Here is a 20,116-nt window from a genome sequence, read left to right on the forward strand (position 1 = left end):
ATTCAAATAATTAAACAGTTAAGAAATGACAACAGCCCCAGATGGGCTGCCTGCATGTCCTCCCCCTTCATCAGCTGCACAAGCAGAGAGCACCCAGGTGGCCAGTGCAGAAATGCACTCAGAAAGCTCTTTAATTGCAAATCGTGTGGTTAAGTCTTAGTTTAACTCAGCACAAACGTTTTCCACGCTTCCTTGGCCCACCACCCTGGTGTCCCTGGAGAACAGCAAAGGCAATGGTGAAACCTTATTTGTGATGACACTTGGCCCTGTGACACTTGGTAGCTAATTACTCTCCTGGTGACCTCTGACAGGGCCAGAGGCACCAAACCTTCCGCTCCTGCTTTAATCAATACCCACAACATCTGCCTTGGATGCACTCAGCAATTTTACAGATGACTGAATGAGTTTACTCATCAGTATTTTCTACAGCAAGAGAACAAGCTCCTTGGTTATCTGCATTACCACTGAGAACTTTCATGTCTTCAGGCAAAAATCGGGTAGACATACCTCTGGGTGGTATCTTAAAATGGTTTAACATTAGGCACAGCTTTAAAAACCAAAGGAAAGCCTGACCATATTAATTTTCTTCTCCCTGAGCCAAGTATTTATGTAATGCAACATTCATAACAAAGGCTAGAAAATTACAGAGGGAAACAAAGACATGCCTTTTCCAATCAAAGAATACCTCAGGCACTTCCTATAAAATGTGTGCTTCCAATGCCCAAAACATCATGTAATATTAAAAAGGAGCCTTAAAACTTTCTCACAAAAGAAAGCTGTATTTAAGCAAGTGAAGAGCTGTTCCATAATCACAAGAGCCACAGCAATCAATGAAGATTGCCTCTTACTAGAAAGGTGCTTTTAGTAGCACCTCCAAGATCTCAAAATTTGGTATACTTGACATCATCTATTCAGGACATGAATTCCCTTTGGGATGATGAATCTTAGTAAGAGAATGAATAAAACCAGGGTCACACACTGGGACATTAAAATGCAAGTAATTTCAAATGCAAAGTGTAATTCCTCTGGATTGGACACAGTGTTATAAGAGAACCAAAACAGAGATGATCCAACCTAGGAGTGTACAACAGAAACAGAGAGACAGCAGTCTCTCTTTGGAATATTCACATAAATGTCCCTAATTACTCTCAAAACAGAAGAGCTCTGCTTTTGCCTTTACAAAAAAAATATTATTTTCTTCCTCCAAATGAGACATCAGGACATTTAACTGACAAATATGTCAGGTATCCCAAGGCTCAGCCTGGAACCCAACACAAAAGTCTTGTAAAAAATTTAAGCACAGCTTGTTCCTCAGTTTTGATGTCCCTGCCCATCTTCAGGCAGAAATGCCAGTTTGTTAAATGTAATGAAATACTCAGTGGGAAGCTTCATCTTTCTCAACACGTGTGTCCATGTGCACCTGGACTAAAACTGCATGGGAGAACTAGGAAAAATTCCCAACACTGCTGGACATAATTCATGTTTAGCGTATCTGGGGCCAAGATAAATATTAAAAGAGTGATTATTTCCTTTCTCTCTCAATCACTGAATATTTGGAGGGTGGGCTTTTTTCACTGGCCACTTCAACAAGAAATAGCTACTTTAAAAATTTCATGGTCTCTCTGTTAACTCTGTTTAAAACACAATTAGAAATGGCATTACACCTTTGGAAGCACAGCACAAAGGAAAAGAAAAGAGCAGCTGGCACCAAGAGCAGAGGAGCAAATCATTTAGTACCTGGTAGATAATAGGAACATTGAAAATACACTGCCTAGTGCTGGTGCTCTAACAGAGTCCATCACCTCATCACACTAATACAGACAGACTGGGTGGCAGCCAGATGCTCCTTCCTCCCCACCCATCTCGCTGAAAGCAAAGATTTGTAAGCCTCCCAATAATAAACCTGGACAGAAATCTTGAGGATCATTAATCTCACTATCAATCAACCCGTTTGGAGATTTGCTTCTTGCAGTCGCTGATGCTAATCAGGGCCTGAGTGGAGAGCTCTGGGGAAGGCTGGAGTGTGCATCTGAGGAATTGCTTTAATGAGTTTCTTGCATTCAAAGGTTAACAAATGTGACAAGGAAACACAAATATGGGGCAATGCACTGCCAACCACTGAGAGTTAGCATGCTGTGTATTGTGCTGCAGTATGAGGAATTCATCCCTACCTCACTCTGGGGAGACACCCCAGTGAGACCCAGGGTGCCAGGGAGCCATGCAGGTGCTGAGAGCTTCCACTGCCCCAGCACTCCTTGTGTGCTGGGCTGCTCTGCACTCACAGAGCTGTGCTGCACAGCAGCATCTGCTGAAGGGGTTTCTGGTAAAATCAGGCAGCCAGTGTGAACATCCCCACTGGGCTCCCTTCACCAGCCACCAGACCCACATCAATTAACATATCACAATGAAAAGTCCCCACATCAGCCGGACCCTCCCAGTAGCATCTGTCTTAAACCACTGTATTTTCTGTGAGAATGTTTCTATAAAATAAACAGCATCAACAACAACAACATAAACAAATGCCAAGATAATGCCAAAAAGGATTCAAAGTGTGAGGTGTGTCAGAAAAGTTACCACAATGTCTATTAACAGGCTTCTAATTACATAGAAGAGCCCACAATGAAAAAAATAATAAAATAGCAGACATAGAAGAGATTTTCCATTAAAAAAAATAAGTTGAAATTATTTTGAAAATTAGAAACATAAAACTAGAAACGTGTTTTATCCTCATGACAAACCCTTTTGCACTAAGCACACACTTATGCAAATAAAACATTGCTCTCCTGTTGTCTTGATCACTGTGTAGATAGAGCTACTAACCACAGGAGCAGAACATTTTGATTCAGGACAAAAGTTCATTGCAGATAAGCAAAACAGGAGACATTCACTCAATCTGTGTTAATTATTAGAGCCCCTAATACCAGATACAGTTTAATATATTTTCTATTTATGGACTGCTCTCCTTATGTGCACTACTTCTAAACCTTAAACCTATTTTTTATTAAGTGCTTGCTAACCTTACAGTGTTGATAAATGTGGGACTGGGGAAAAGGAGAAAAAAGCCCCACAACAACTGCAGTTCACATCTTAGGAAAAACGTGTTTCTTGAGGTATGAAGAAATGTGCCTGGATGCACAAGACACTTGCTCAGAAGCAGATATGTAATTAAAAACAAGCTCTTGGCTCTGCATTTCCCTTTCTTGAAGCTCATGAAGGGCTGCTCTGGCAGACACAGTGTCCTGGAGGAACATAGTAGATGTCTGCTCCCAGGTGAGCTGTTCAGCTCTGGCACCTCTAGCAATCCACATCATTTTCCTCCTGCTGTATTCATGCATTTCATTTCCATGTTCTGATGTGATCTTTGGTGTGCTTTAGCTGCCATCAGACTGTGAGCTTGGGAGAAGAAAAGACAGGAGCCATCACCATGGCCAGCCAGACACATCCAGGTGTGCACAAAGAGAGATTCCAGTGGGGAATGAGCTCCTGCTGTTTAGATCCACCCCAAATATTTTCATCTCTGCTCATATCTGCAAAATGTAGTAACAAGTTCCTGCTTTATTCTAGTGCTTTAATTCAAGGACTTTTGTGAGCTAAAAACGTTGAAAATGCAGACTAAACAGCAGAGTATTTTGCCACTATTTCTGGTAGTTTTGTCCCAGACATTTGGTTTCAGATCTGTGATTTCCTGTCGAGAACACACAAGTGTGAAATACTTGTTGATCCGTTTATTCATTTGCCTCCTGGCTGATCACAGCCATTTTGACAGAATGGATAAATTGACTTGCTCCTTGTTGTTTTTTTTTTTTTCCCCACATGCTTCTCTATCAGCCTGGAAGCACTGCCCTGGCTATCACTCCTACACCCTCACTTTACATTCAGCACCCTCCTTTTAGAGGCTTGCTAAGCCAATTTCACACAATACCCAGGTTGTCTGAAATGCCACAAACAAACTCTTGCTATAGCAGCTTCTGCAACTCCATCTGCCAGATGAAAACAATACATAATATTTAGAGAAATTATTTTTGAACAATTCAAACTCAATGAACACTTTACATGACTCTTTATAACACAAGATATATCTGATAATTGCACTTGGTTTCTTGAGGCGGGACTTAGCCATTTAGCTACAGCACATCTCAGCAAACCTTCTATTTTTCCAAATCACGAATAAACACTGCAATTTGGAAAGGGGACAACTCTTAATCATCCTCATTGAGGAAATGGCAAAGGTAACAGCTTCAAGCGATCAGGCAAAAGCTTGTTACATCAGCAGAAGATTTTCAGTGCAAAGTAATTTCAGCAGGCTAACAAATGAGTCATTTTTCTCCTGCAGATATGTAGCAGGACAGTGCATTAATTGATGTGTCCTTTATTGCAAAACACACTGTCTCCCTCCGGAGCCATGGGATGCAGCATTGTCAGGAAAAAGCTGAATAATGCAAACTTGGCACCACATAGTAGCTAAATGTTGATTCATGGACATTATGAGACATTCAAGGGGACAGGTCTCAGGTTCCAAATTATGCTCCACTCTTGTATTGCCCCTGTGTGATCGAGTTTGCATAGAATTTGCTGCTCCCTCTTCTAATTGGATTCCTGCAAAGGGCATTTTGCTGTGTCATGAGCTTGTCACTTTATATCCTGCTTTAACTCCAAACCACTCAATTAATATTAAATTCCACTTATTATAAAAACATTTGTTTCTACCCACACAATGTAATCAGCAGCCATCTCATTAATATTAATTTCACAAAATGACCCACTGATGTTAAGATCTCAGATACAGCTAGTAACTTTAAAGGGGGAAATATGTGAAGCCAGGAAGGTCAAGACAGAACATGAGCTGCAACAGAAAGCATTCAACCCATATGTATTTAACTCATTCTTTGCAGGAAGCTCAGTAAATTAAACAAGATTGCTGGAGAGCTATGACAATGTCACTGTTAATCCAGACAACAGAACAAAATAGAGTGAGGTTGCCAATACATCTCTCTCTGGGATGGGAAGTTGCTGTATTTGGCACACCAAGGGAAAAACTCTGGCAAGAGGATGGAAGGGGAATGCTTATCCCCTGCCTCATTTCCCCAAAGAGGTGAGCTGCCTACTTTCCATGTTTATAAAACACAAACAAAATCCAAACCAGGACATTGAGAACTGTGGATAACCTTAAACTGTGGGCTAAGGTTAAAGTCCCTCTTCTTCAGAATCCTCTTCTGTGCTCATCACACAGGAAATTAGCACAGTCTGTCCCAGCTTTACAGTGCAGAAGCCCCACTGGACTCAAACTCACTGCCCAGAGAATGAAAGAGAAGAGGGCTGCAGATGGGTTTAAGTGTTTCAAAAATGCTGGTGTAAAGCTCAGGGATTCCTTTGCACAGCACAAGGAAGCATTGGTAAGGAAAGAGAGGATCCAAGTGCAAGCTCAGACCCTACAGACAGCACTGCAACTCACTGACACACAGATTTTTCATTGCCCCATGGGCCCAGCAGCAGCTTGGTGAAATGGGATCATTTCTCCTGTGCTCAGCCATGCCCTGCTGTTTCCTCATGCAGAAGGATCCTGAGAGTGAGATTACACAGCCAGACACAGCACCTGAGAATGTGCATCAAATGCAGTGATCTCTTCTGCTCTCTTATTCTCTGCACTTTGAATAAAACCAAGCTGCAGGGACAACAGGTCTCTTTCTAGTAGTCTCCACCTGAACCTTTAAGCTATACAACAGGGAACTGGTTCTCTGTAGCTCTGTGCCTAACAAAACCACACGTTGAACTCTCACCTTCTGCTATCACAAAGACCTCAACTAATTCCCTGCAGCACATCAGCACTGCCTTTGAAACTGTCCAGGCTCTGCAAAAAAACAGATGGAAACTATACTTATGGGCTTTTAAAGATGTCAAGGATTTCCTCACAGAGATGTCAATATAAATATTTCTTCTTAACATCAACTTTTTTTATTAATCAGATCACACATGGCAACCCCCTGCGTGGCACCACTAAGGGCTCACCCCATCAGCATAAAACCTTCCAAAATGACCACTTTGTGTTTGCCACTGGGATAACAATGCTTTTACACCTAGAATTAAAGAGATGAATTGACAGGGCCTTGGAAATCAATATGTAACAGCAGACGCCTAACTCCAATGCTATTTCACTGGCCCTTTTCTTCCTACAGATTCTTCCCAGGTTCACAACAGGGTATGGCTCAGTAAACCAGAGAAAGGAGAAGGGACTCCTGTTCTACTGCTGTCACCTTTGTGCTTTGCTTTCAGGGCTCTCTTCTTCCAGATTTTGAAGTGCAAGCATATTTTGGAAGCACAGCAAAGCCCCAGCCACAAGCTCTGGCTCTGAAAGCCAAATACACTTCAGACAGGACAGAGCCCATCTAGGTCAGGTCCCCCCATCCTGGTCTGCACCATCCCATTATACGGAACAGAAAGTTCCTCACCACCCATTTTCTTGAAGCTGTCTGTGTGAGCACCTGAGTCAAATTCTTCCCTCTAAGAACTGAACTGGCATTTTTACCATCAAGACTGTGGAGCAGTTGTGAAGTGCCCAACCATTTCTGAAGAGCCATTGGGGACCTGATGCCAGCTCCTTATCCACACTTGACAATCATTGCCATGAACAGAAGAAAAAGGCTCCTGCCCTCCTGACTGCAGCCAAGTGCTCCACAGGAGTTGGCTTTGCAGTGATAAATGTCACGTTTACAATGGGTTTTGCAACATGAAAGTCCATAATTTGCTTTCCAGGGACCTGTGCTTGATTATCAGGAGAGTCAGAAGCATCCACTGAAGTCTAATGAATAGAATTAACACATCATTTAAACAGGGAGTAATATGTATGCAAATGAGAAAAAGTTAAAAATAAGAGTTCAAGCCACAATTTCAGAAAACGTAGACTGCATCCTTATGAAATATGGATGTTTCAATTCACCTCATATCTTTACATCTATGTTAACTGCTTTGCATGCGAACAATAGGGTGCATCAAGCCCATTTTGATTTTTATATTTGAACCTGGACTTATAAAATGGATTATATTGAAACATGAATAATATATATGCTAATTGAAGACTGCATTTAATGACATAAATAAAGACAAAGACCAACAGAGGCTAATTTCCATTTGCAAATTTCCTAATTACTGTATTTTCCTTTAGAAAGCAGAAACTTTATTTCCATAGTCTCAGGAAAAAGAAGACAATCTTTTCTTTGCTCAAATTATTTAAAAAATCCTTTCATCTCTTTTATTCTTTAGGATTGATCTCCACAGAGATACAATTGCTTTGCCTAGATAGATTCAGTATTAAATAGAACCCAAGTCAAACTATGGGGATTTGTGCATGCAAATGGTGTGCTTTAATTATTAATTTTTTTTTTCTAATAAAGAGTTACTGCTAATAAATATAAAGTTTATAAACCACTCCATACCATAAACATGTGCAGAGTTACTGTGGCAGATGCAAACCTAGTAAATGTCTTTGGTGCTTGAAAAGCTGTTCATCATCCTCTCCCTTCCCCTCCAGGTCCCCAAAAATAGAACAAGGACACAGGACAATTGTACAGTTGTAGGGAGACAAGGTATTAGCAGAAAACACGACTTCTGTCACACAAGACCTACAGAAAAGCCTGCTGAAAAATAAACAGGTTGCAGGAAAAGCACTTTTAAGTTAAAAGGCTTGTTTCTTAAAGTGAGGAAATATTATATTCATTCATTCATATTATTATGAAGCCTGCAATGATATCTAGGCCAGCAGAATATTTTTTTGCTGTTGTCTAAATGTTGGTTCTGTGGATAAAGTCCAGATTCAGCCTTAACTGACTAAACCAGCATTTGCAGTTTGCTCTTCTGAGCCTGCAGAGCAAACCCATTTACTCCCTGATTGAAACAGCACACTTGAATGCTTCAAAAATAAGGAGCTGTATAAATGGGCAGAAACTTATCATTTTGGTACCTTTATGTCCCAAGCTTTTATTAAAAAGCAAAACAAAACCCCACAAAATAAATTGAAATAATAAGGCAGGTGTGAGCACTGGCTCTTCCCAGCTTTCACCACAAGTCTGCAATACTAGTCACTGTTACAGATAAACACTGAAAGCTAGGAAACTTTTAAGTCTCTGGAGAGTAAATGATCATCATTTTTAATGATGATGTGGTTCCTACAAAATGTGAGGAATTTTACCAGCACTCACTGGAAACCTGGTGGTGGTTAAAAAATGGCTGTGGAGAGTGAATCACTGCACAAAAATCCATCCATTTAACTGATAATTTGATCAGAAACATAACATACCTAAAATCTCTAAAATTTCAGGGAACAGAACATTTGTCATTAATAAGGACTGTCTTTATTTTACTTTTTTTTTTTTAACATTAATAATATTTTTACAATTCAAATTTGGCTAATTTCTGCTACTTTATAAATTTGTAGGACAATTCAAAAAGGTTTTGCTCTTTCTTGGAAAAGACAGGGTTTCCAAAACATGAAACAACCCAACCCACCAATCAAGACCCAGGCATGCCGCCTACGCCTGTTTCAGCTTAAAACTTGGAACTCAAATGGATTTTAACCTGTAAGTCAATAGAGTAAAACACATGCTGTTTATAGCAATAGAGGAACTGTTTTCTTTGAAACCAACCAACTCAGCATTCTACAATAAACTGAATGAATTCCTGTACTTGCAACATTTGTAACAGCAGCACAACGTGTTGTGCATTCCAAAGTCTTGTTTTTCCCCAAATTGCACAGGTTTTAAGAACAGTAAAATGAAGTTCACCCCTGCTTGTTATTGTTTTACTAGTTTGCTGGTTCCCAGTATTTATCCAAGCAGCTAAGGTTGCCAAATTGATTTAATATTCTTACCCTATAATTTTACACTCAGACTATATCCTGCTGTGAAATAGCTGGTGCTAATGTTAGTCCAAATGCTGCCATGGGACTGAGGACAGGAGAGGGCCTTTCAATAGCTATATTTTATGGTTACAAGGAGAGAGAAAAAATATAATTTATCTGGTTGCTGTGGTTAATTCACAGTTTCACAGCAGAGGTATACTGTTCCCTCAGGGTACATCTAGCTGTATTAGAGGATATTTCATTCACAGTTTGTCTGAGACATTGCTCTAGCTCTGAACCTACCAGCTTATGAGAGTGAATCTACTCCAGAGATACCTGCATACACTTTAACACATTCTCTTACAAACTAAGAATACTATAGAAAAGAAATTAACTAGCAACAGACTAACTGTCAATGAGGATGCAAATTGCTTCTTTGAGCTGGGAAGAGGAATAGAAAAAGAGTGCATCAATTTCTTAATAGAGCCTTCTTTTATAAAGTTATATAATTTCACAAAAATTGTGAAATTTTTTCTCTTTTAAAATATCTCACAGCTTTAAAAGTCAGAGTTCAAAAAATTTAAAGCTGTATAAGAGTTTCCTCTACAGTAACTTAGAACAGACCCAGCAGATGAGTAGGAGATGCCAGGGGTACCTGGCATCCACTACCACTGTACTTATGAGAAAACCCACACTCCTCATGGCACATTATTTCTGAGCACTTAAAAACCTGTTCTTAATGGAGATTAATAAGAATATTTTGATATTTAAAAGAATTTTTGATATTTAAAAAATACTTGTTAAAACTATTAAACCAGTAACTGCGCAGATAAAATCTTGCTCTTTTTTTCCCAGACCTCACTATTACAACAGCACAGGGGAAAGCATTTCCAGGGAAAAAAATATGTCTGCAATTAATCCATTTAATTAGTTCCACAGAGACAAAGCAGAAAGATCGATTGCAGCTGTGCAGATCCCTCCTTGCCTGACCTCAGCTGCCCTTGCCCATTCTCCTTTGCTCTCTGTGCAGAAGAAGGTATTTTTGGAAATGTTGGGGAAATTCTGCTACACCTCTAAACAAAGCACTGAGGAAAGGTGTCAACAGCAGTTTGCCAATTTGCTGCCGAGACTTTTGCATAAGCTTCACCCCCTTAGGATGGCCTGTGGGCAAACTACAGCATGAATGTCTCAGCTCTTATGGGACACATCATACAGCATATTAAAAATAAAAATTATACTTTTTGTGTTTGAGAGTTTTCAAGGTCACCAACATGATATTTTGAATTCTAGTCTTCCACACCCAAAGCACATATTGCCCTGTTTTGTGACTCATGATTGCATGCTTGACATTATCTTTCCAAATAAAGGTGATGCACGTCTAGGCTCCCACTGAGTTCAGTGGCCACATCCATGAAAGTGCCTGCAGGAAGATGTTCACACAACTGACCCATAAGCTTCAGTTTAAGAGTGACAGGCAGGCTCCTAGCCTGTGATTTACAGGGCAATTTATCACATGTACCATCCCTCCTCTTTTCTCTCACTTCCACGTGTGCTTTAAAGCGGGCACTGCACAACTGTGGAGAACAGGCCTGGAAACTCCTGAGAGGGATCAGACTCCTGTGGTGCATCCTCACTGGAGCTGCTTAACCTTGTCTGAAACCTAGAAATGATCAAAATGCTACAGACCACCACTTTATTGTCTTTCCTATCATTTCCTGTTTCTAATGTCCAACAGAAATTTCCCTCTTGCTGTAATTTAAGCCAAAGGCCCCTCATATCTGCAGCACAATGGGGGCAGAAGATGATGGATCCCTTGCAGACCCCTTCCAAGTACTCAAGCACTTGCTTCCCCTGTCCACTAACAGCCCTGCCTGTCCCACAATCTTCCTTGCAGAAAAGGTGAATCACATAAAAAAACCCAGAGTCCTCTCTTATTTACACCTGGAGATACATCAGCCTGCTATAAAACTGTATTTGCTTTTTATTTACAGGACAGTTGAGAGGAGAACACTGATTCCTGAAATTCAGATGAAGGCTGGCCATATGGGACACAGGAAGAAGCTGGCTTCAAATACCTGCAAGAAGAAATTTGATACTGCAATTACATACTCCTGAGAACCTATTTAAGATGATACAGGTTCCTCAGTTATGTGGACTCAAATTTACAATGATGAAGTCTGTTGTAGCTGGCAAAAAATATTCAGGAATCACTCTGTTAACACCAGTGGGATGGCTCAGGTCTGAAGCAAAATCTAGACAGTCCCACTGCCTTGAAATGGGACATTCCTGGGTTGGAATGTGCTTATTGATTTTGATCCTGATGCTCTATAATTAGAATTAAAACGACTATTTTCTGAGCTTTGTCAATATCCTGATAGTTCTGGAAATCACTGCTGATCTGCATTTAAGCTCACCAAAAACCTGTTTCCTTTCTGAAGACAAAATAGGTTGGTTTGTAAAGTGGCAGGCCACTATAGGCCTTACCAGAAAGGAAATGGGATCTTGTAGACTTCTGTTTGGTGACAAAAAAATTAAACCTAGTGTTAATTAAAAAAGAGTAAAAGTAACAGACAGATAATGAGAGAACATGCCCTTTTCCACAGTCAAGCTCTTAAAAGATCCTCCAGCATGCTTAAAAAGCAACTTTCCATCTGCAAATCTGTCTCTCTCTCTTTTTTGTCTAATGAACTGAGTTAGTCTGTTCAAAAGCCCAAATGGGCATCTGGGGCCAATTCAGCATCAGGGGATCTGTTACCATAACAACTGACAACTCCCCTGATTCCTGAAAGGCCCTAAAGTGGCCTTTTGGAAAATGCTCATGGAACAAGAAACTGGAGAGGGATGGCTGCAGGTGCAGGTCCTGGGCTCCTCTGCCTCAGCCCTTTCCACACAGAGCCAGCCCTGTGTCCCACCAGCCTTGGCACCAGCTGGGCTCAGCTCCCAGCCCTGTGTCCCACCACCCTGGGACCAGCTGGGCTCAGCTCCCAGCCCTGTGTCCCACCACCCTGGGACCAGCTGGGCTCAGCTCCCAGCCCTGTGTCCCACCACCCTGGGACCAGCTGGGCTCAGCTCCCCTGCAGAAGGGGACAATAAAACCCCTGAGCCAACACCCTGAAGGGCAGCAGTGACACACTCTGGTTTGGTCTTGGCCTCTACCTGGGGCTTTTGCTCCAGGCTGTGTCCTGCTGGATGAAACAGCACAAATGCTGCCAGAGAAGTTTTCATAGTGATTTTCCTCATAAAGGAAGAATGATGAATGCTGAAAGTATGGTCTCAACAGCCAGAACAAGCAACCAGTGGCTGCCCTGAGCATCTGGCTTGAAAGTGAGGGGGCTGATGTCAGCAGAGAAGATGAGGTCAGGTCCCAGAGTGGGATAAGAGGCTGCTGATCACAGGCCTGCTCCCTTTTAATGAAAATGAGCAGCATTTTGAGATACTAAACACAGAAGGGCCTAAGATTCAGTACCTTTACCTCTGACACTGACAAAATCTCACAGAACCTGGATCTTCTGCAATAAGAGCTGAAATGCTTTTCCTGCATTGCCTGGATTGAGAGCAGATCAGAGGACTCCAGATCAGGCTAGGCTGCATGACATTTACCAGGCAGTGATCTGCCCTGTCCCCATCCCTCAACATATGAGACTAAATGTGGCCATTTCCAGAGGAAAACTAAGGCAGGTCTTGTTCAGTATGAGCAAGGCACAGCTGGGCACTAAAAAAAAGATATGGAAGCTGCAAGAAGTTTCAGGTATGCCACTCACCTCCACAGCTACCCTTGTCTCCCTGGGGAGTTGCCTGTCTCCAGGGAGAAGGGAAGTCTCTTGTCCTTGTCAATTCTCCTCAGTGCCTGTGGTGCCACAAGCTCTGGGGCACTGCCATTGCCAAGATGAGCACAGGTGCCTGGATGTGGTCCTCAGGCATCACTGAGGACAATGTTGGGGTGAGCATCCCCATCCATCCTTCTCATTCCTGCCCTGTGCTGCTCCCTCAGTTATGCTGGTACAGCTCTGTCCTGTTACTACATGAACCAGACTGGGAGCTAATCTGGTTTAAATCAGGACATGAAAACTCCTCTCATTTTTTTTAAAGTTTTTTTTAAAAAACATGGATTATTTTGCAATCCAGCTCCTCATATGGTTGTACAAACATTTGCAATGGGATCACAGAGGGCAGAACAAGGGCAGGAACAGAGGACCCTGCCTGAACTGCTGCTGCTGAAATAAATACTCATGCAACTGCATCTGAGGCACTCTTAAAATTAACACCCAGGGTCTCAGAAAGTGTTACCACTCAAGATCCTCCATGGGTGAGAAAATGAGAATAATCACAAACATTTTAGAGTAAGCTGAAAGAAGCTTTTATCATTGTAAGCAAACAATTTTACAATGGTCTGTAAATTTGCAATGTTCCTTTTCCAATCAGTACAGTAGATGAACAACACATTGTGTACTCATAAAATAGAACCTAGAGATAGGTTCAAATAACAATTTCGGCATTTTTTACAACCTGGTACAGGCAGAAGTTTTTTTTTTTTTCCCTCCCAATTAAGCTTTAACACTCTCTTAGCTAAGCAGCTGTGCAAACTCCCCAGAATTTAACACCCAAAGGTAGTTGTCTGAGGCATGGTTATTAGACATGGTAAATATGAGGGTTCTTTATAGTGCAGCTTTTGTTGCTATATTACAAGTTGATTTACAAATACAGCTGACCAACCTTCTCCATTGCTATTTCACCAGTGTCAGAACTCAGATGCTGAAATATTGAACACCTGAGCTTGCTCCCGGTGAGATCTTTGCCACTGAGTTCAACAACAACACTCTCAACCTGTATGTGACTTGGCCTGAGGTCCCACAGAAATCAATGACTGAGCCAGAAAAAAGAGCAATCTCCTGGTGCTCAGGGTGATTTCTCCTGCACAGAAAGGTACTGCCAGAGAAGGACAAGGCTCTGTCACAGGACTTGTCCCAATGATTCAGTTCAATTTGACAGGATGCTTAACAAAAACTTAAGAAAACTCTGTCTACTAAATTCTATAGGGTTTTGCCTAAGGAAAATTAAAGACATCTTTTTCCCAAGCTGTCTCATATACACACACAGCTATAAAACAAGCAATGCAAGCTTGCCTGCTCTTTGAAAGGCAGCAGCTGCGTTGTTCCAAAAATCCCCCCGAAAGTAAACATATTAGCACTGTATAAACAGCTTGATTTAATAAGAAATGCAGTACAATATTCCCACTTTGTCTTTGGGATCATGATGTTGATTGTGGCAATAATTCAAGGTGAATTATGGTATCTGTTCAAAAGAAAGAAAAAGAAAACTCTCCAGCAATAGTCGTGGATGAATTTTTTCCTCTTAGCTGAAAATGAGAAATGGCTATAATTTAGTTCTCATTTAAAAGTTGCTGTTGGCTAAACTCTAAAATCTTAATTGCTTCTTAATATTCTCTGCTTATTTTTTCCCTTTGAAACCACAGTCTATAGAACTGTAGTGTTTAGATTAAAAATCAGAATGAAAAACAAACAGTGGAAGGTTACAACGCTCTCCTAAAATATATTATTTTCCCCTCAAAGGACAGAACTTGCTGTATATCAAAATACTTCAGATGATTTCCTGACTGTCCTGCACCTGTGTGGAGATGAAAGTGACACTGACCTGGGTTTACCCCAAGTGTCAACACTCAGGACTAGTTCAATTTGCTATAGAATATAGTGGAAGTTCTAGAAAAGACAGACATGTTTCAAGCCATATTACAGCTCAGCATACTATAGGAACTCATCTTGCTGCAAAAAAACTGAAGTCACACTCAATCCCTAAATAGTTTGGAGGTCACTTCCAAACACACCCTGCAGCTCTCAGGGCTCGTAGCAAAGGCTGTGAGAGTAACAGTGGCAAAGACTGCAGACAATCCAAGTCAGATTTTAAACTGACCTTGAAGATCTGCAGATGGATCTCATGATACTGAGTCTGGGTATAAAATCACAGATGCAAAACAAATGCCCAGAAATGCAAAATAAAGTGTTTGGGAAACAGCACCTCATGACACCCACGTTTTAATGGGCTCTAGACGAGCTAGCAGTCCTCCAGTGAAGGTCCTAAAATCCCAGGGTACAGTTTTCAGAAATAGTCAGTTGTTGTCCCTACAGCCCACAATTTTTGGAACCAGTATGAAAGGAAAGAAAGCAGAGAAAGAAGCACCATTGTGCCACTGCAAAAGTGAATGGTGAATCCATATGGTGAGTAAAACAAGGATCTGGTCTCCTCACCTTTTCTGTCTGCTAAGACTCAAATTCTCAACTTGGTGCTAAAAGAAATCAATTTAAGCACTAAAGGTCCTGGGAGCAACAGTCCCCTTCATCATGCCCATGACAGCTCAAGGATCAGCCAGGCCAGCTTTTCCTCAAGAGGAATCAAAGATGCACAGAAGCAAACTGAAAGTGCAGAATCATTGTCCCTCCTGCCCTGGGAGCCCAACTAGCAACAGCCCACAGCGGATGTCGTGGCTCGTGGTCACCCTGTGATTGTGCTCTCCTCATTTTTCTGGGATAAAAGGCAGCACAATTTTTGCAGCTTCATTATGCTGACCTAGTTTATCTTCCACTCTACCAACTTAAAATCACACAGGCCACTTTGTGCAGCAGTGTCATTTAAAGTACTGAATCCAGGAAACTTTAGTAGAAAGGTAATTCAGAGCTCTGCTTGCCTGCAAGTTCCCATCCCTTTTCATTATTGAGATGGCCACCACACAAAAAAGATGGAAGTGACCCTTTCTCTTCAACATTAGTCATATTCTTTCACCATTTGTCCAGGATCCACATGAAAAAGGAACTGAGAACAGCAAATTACCTCTGCAAATAAGCAAGTCTTCAGAAATGGCACAGATCATTTCCAAATATATTCAGTTACAAGAAGTCTCTAAAACACAGCATGGAAGCTCAACAGATGGAAAAAGGAAATCTTCATCAAACAATGACAGTCTCCTTTTCAAATAAAGGAAAATGAAGCTTCCTTACAAGAAGTCTTCTTCACAAAACTTATTTCTTTACTGTATCGCGGAATGAGCCACAAAGAGACCAAACAAAATTAATGCTTTGCCAAACCTTCCCTAGCAACTTCTCTAAATCCTTATTTTGGATAATAGGGCACTGATGAGACAGAAACAAGCAGAAGGCTCTGCTTCATTGTTCCACTTATGTCACCACTGGTCTCAAATCACCTAATTCCACAAATGCTCAAAAAAGCAAAAACAAAAATAAAATTTGTTTTACCCTCACAATGCATTGCCAAGAGCAGCTATGTCTCTTCTGCTTCCTCCAGTTCTCTGGGTTTTGATTTATAATGTTTTTTCCTAACACCAAAACAAAGCACTGCTGTGCAAGAAAAGACCCCTTGGTCTAGCATGCCTGTCCCCTTGAGGGTTATCCTTTCATCACAAGGATTCTCTGCTGTGCACTTCAATACCATGTTTCCCTTTCTGAAATATCTGTCTCAAACTCGTTTTCATGCCATTTGCTTTGATGGTATTATTCAGCAAATTATTCCATATGTTGCCCATTACATCTTAAGCTAAGTATTTTTTCCTGAAAATGCAATTTACTGCTCCTTTCAAACTTCTGAATTAGAGTCTGCAGTGCTTCAAAATCCTTTTTTCCTTACTTTAAAACACTCACAGAGGTAAACAGTTTATTTTTTTCCTGAGGAAAGGCAATCACACAGCAAATGAAATGCTGTGCTGCTGCTTCAGTGACATGGTCTGCACAATGTGAAATGTTACTGGGAATGATTTGTGTTCTAGTTGCTTGCTGATTTATCCTAAAACACACATGTATTTTTACTACACTCTCTGTATTTTTTTTAAATCCTCAGAACTAGACACAGATTATTAGAAGGCAGTACATATGTCCTCAAGTTTGTTCCTTTATTTCTTCATATTTATCAAAAAACTTCGACTACTACATTACATAATTTTCATGTCTATATTAATTTTTAATCTCCACTGACTTTAATATCTTTTCAGGAATGGAATAGTTACTCTTTGAGTAAATTAAACACAAATTTTACAATTATCTCTCTTGCACCACTAGTGAAATTGCAAAGCAATGGAAATGTTTTGCAAACAATGATAGTACCAACATTCTCCTAGATAATAGCTGTTAGCATTGTATTTCAAAACCCTTCTGCCTTAGAAGAGCATTTTGTATCAACACTAGATAAATACTACTAATCCTTCATCCCAGTGTTTTGAGATATACCATATCCTTCACAGGACTTGCCTATGAATGTGACCAAGTTTAGTACTTCAGATAAAGACAATATATATTGAAAAACAGGATGATACCATGAGATCTTTAGAACCTTTCCTATTTCGGCTTTTGTGCATATACCACTGCAATTTTTATTCACCCTCTTACTGCAATGATGTTAATTACTTACAAATGTGAATAGAAATTATTTTCACAAGACTATTGCCATCTAGTTATTAATTCTTTCAAATGTTCTCAGCCTCAACAATTGGGCCAACTAATTGTAAGCAAAATGGGTGTACTGAAAAATAGCTTGGTACCTTTGTAATTGATTCTGCAAATATAATGATGAATGGGCTGGTATTTCCCATCGAAGCTACCTTATGCCAACTAATCAGTGGAAATCATTCCTAAATACCTTGTAGGTGGCTTATCCCTGGTTAATGTTAACTTCCAGACAAATGAGGGGCCTCTGGGTTCTGATTTTGTCATGAGCAGGTGCTGCAGGTTTTAGTTTACTCTAAATCAAATGGAGAGGGATTTGTTGATGCCAATCCTGGCCTCCACCACTGAACCAATGCCCACTGGTGTGAATGACAGTGTCTCTTTGTAAGAGGCAATCTTTACTTCCAAGACCTTGCAGGCTGCACTTCTGACCTCTTCACCAATGCTAAAGAGCAAAGCTGTGGAATGTGAAACAAGCTTACCCTACTTTCTTGAAGTACAGTCAAAGGAAGGAAAGAACTGCATAAGATTACACAGGAGGTTTGTGGCAAAGACACCCATGAAACCAAGGCCAGTCTAACTGGGATTTTCTCCCACAACCACATTTCCTGAAGGCCGAGACAAAGATAATTTTTTATAGCTACTTTGGAGGGACTAATTTTGAAAATATTTCTCACCATTACAGCTGGCTCTACCATTGGTAGAACTGCACCAGGCTCATTTTCATGACATAAAAATCAGTATTTAAGACAGCTGAATAGTTAATCAACAAAGCTGTACTAGCACCCAGAGAACTATCTAATGCATCTATCACTGTAACTTCTAATAAAATAACAAAATACAGGATCACATTAAAAACACCAGCTGGAATGTGTTTCAAATCCTAATCAGTTTCCACTGAAAAGGAAACAGGCTCACCTCCAGTAGACAAGCACAGCGATGAGAAGAATGAGGCACACGAAGGTCAGTGCTGAGACCACAATGAGTGGGATGATCCATTCCATTTTACCAGGAGAAGGTCTCGTGGCCATGCTGGAGATGTTCTTGCCAGCTGTGTGTTAAACACATAACAAAACCAATCACTGGGTGGAAAAAGGAATTACTGTATGGAAAAATGTGTAAACAAAACAAATAGCTTTTCCCTTTTACACGCTATGAGTAAACAGAGCAGAGATCCTCTAACTGCAGGGTGGGACTCCATTTGTCTTCAGTCTGAGACATGAGAGCACAGAAGTATGGTGTTTATTGCCACATATGGCTAGGATTTTACTACTGCCTGTAATTACGGTCTCTTAGACACTTTTAGGACTCTTTCGTGCAAGCACCTATTATCAGATGTAGAGTATCCCACTGAGCCAATGCTGTGCTCTGTCACCAGTGTTTGCAGATAAATGTACTCTGTTTCTCAACAGTGCAGGACAGCCCTGTTTGCAAAGCTCTGTGTAATACTTAGCTTTAGAAATAAATTTTTTGGTAACTATCTTAAAATAAAAAATCCTCAACATGTTGGGTGTCATGTCACATCATTTGCAGAATTGTCACAATCTGGTGGGTTACTGCATACGAAGGCACTTTTTAGCATATGGATTGTCAAGATGGGTGGATGAATGAATGGATAGGATGTGTTGTAACTGACAGAAGAAATCATTATGCCACAGCTTTTGAACAAAATTAAAGTTCGTCAATACCCTGAGATCTGGCTGAGTTAACTCTGCTTCACTTTTTGCATGACATCTCAGTAAAATGATTGTATCATATATAAGATGAATATCTAGAAGTTCTGCAAGTACTGCAGCCAATGAGCATAGACACTGCACCAGTGTATTTCAAAAGACATCTAATTTGTGCAAATTCATGTAGACTTGATGAATAAATTGGTTTAGACAGAATGATAAAAGAAAAATGCAGAAGCGGATTCCATATCTTATTCATGTTTCCTAACAAACAGGCCGTGGTTGATCAATACCTGTCAACAGGACATAATGGGAAAGGATTAGTACAAACAGCTTCAGATTTCAAGAAGGATTGAAACATGCACACTTGACTTCTACTTTTAAGCCTGTGTGAGTCTTTCCTTACCAACATGCTTCCTTGCCCTCATTCAGTATTGTATTATCATAGCTTCCGAAACTGCTGCAAATCCTACCAGAGGAACATAATTGCCTTTTCACCATAGGCAGGCAAAACACAGATAATTGGAAGTCACCAGATGTCACATAACATGAAGTCATACTCTATTTTAATAGCATTTAGATTATACTCCTCCATAGGCAGGAGTAAAATTCAACTAACGTGGAAGTAAAGGTTAATTGTAAATGCTTTTGCCTGACTGCTGAAAACAGAGCAAGGCTGCAGGCTGCTGCAAGCCCAGCAAGAAATCTTCCTAGTTTTGAGAACTAGGCTGATAGAGGTAATGCCCTTTAGCAAGCAGCCTAAATGATGTGCTAATCAGAAGGATGTTTGGGGGAAGTGAAGGTGCACTTTGATTGAACATCTTTGAATTCCTTGACTAGCAAAGAATAAGGAAAAGAGCAACCCCCAAATTAGAGCAAAGGCTTAGTCTCTGTATTTGCCAAACTGACGAAATGCTAAGTCTTGGGGCATCAGTTATTACCAGTGCATTTCAAATCATTAAAGAGCAGGAAAAAAAAGTAAGCCTGTGAGGTGTTACTAATCAGAATAGTAAAAGGGACAAATCAAAAAACTATGTGAAACTTTGTAGGAGAGCCAAATAGTCCCATCACCTTATATCCATTAGGATGTTGTTTCAGTTCTCTCCAATGACAGTATTCTGTTAAGTTTCACCTCCACATCTTTCAAC

The 20,116-nt window shown here is 40.6% G+C and overlaps 1 protein-coding gene across 1 annotated transcript in view; it reads right to left on the bottom strand.

Moving 5' to 3' along the window:
• Positions 1–20,116, bottom strand: part of PTPRG (protein tyrosine phosphatase receptor type G) — a 388,012-nt gene that overhangs the window by 45,599 nt on the left and 322,297 nt on the right. Inside the window, exon 13 of the mRNA XM_054280849.1 lies at positions 18,214–18,346. Coding sequence (XP_054136824.1) covers positions 18,214–18,346 — 133 coding nt within the window. The remainder of the gene's footprint in view (positions 1–18,213; positions 18,347–20,116) is intronic.

This window comes from Melozone crissalis, unplaced genomic scaffold, assembly GCF_028551555.1.
Source record: "Melozone crissalis strain CALT ecotype California unplaced genomic scaffold, PUWL_Pcris_2 ptg000029l_1, whole genome shotgun sequence".
Classification (NCBI taxonomy): domain Eukaryota; kingdom Metazoa; phylum Chordata; class Aves; order Passeriformes; family Passerellidae; genus Melozone; species Melozone crissalis.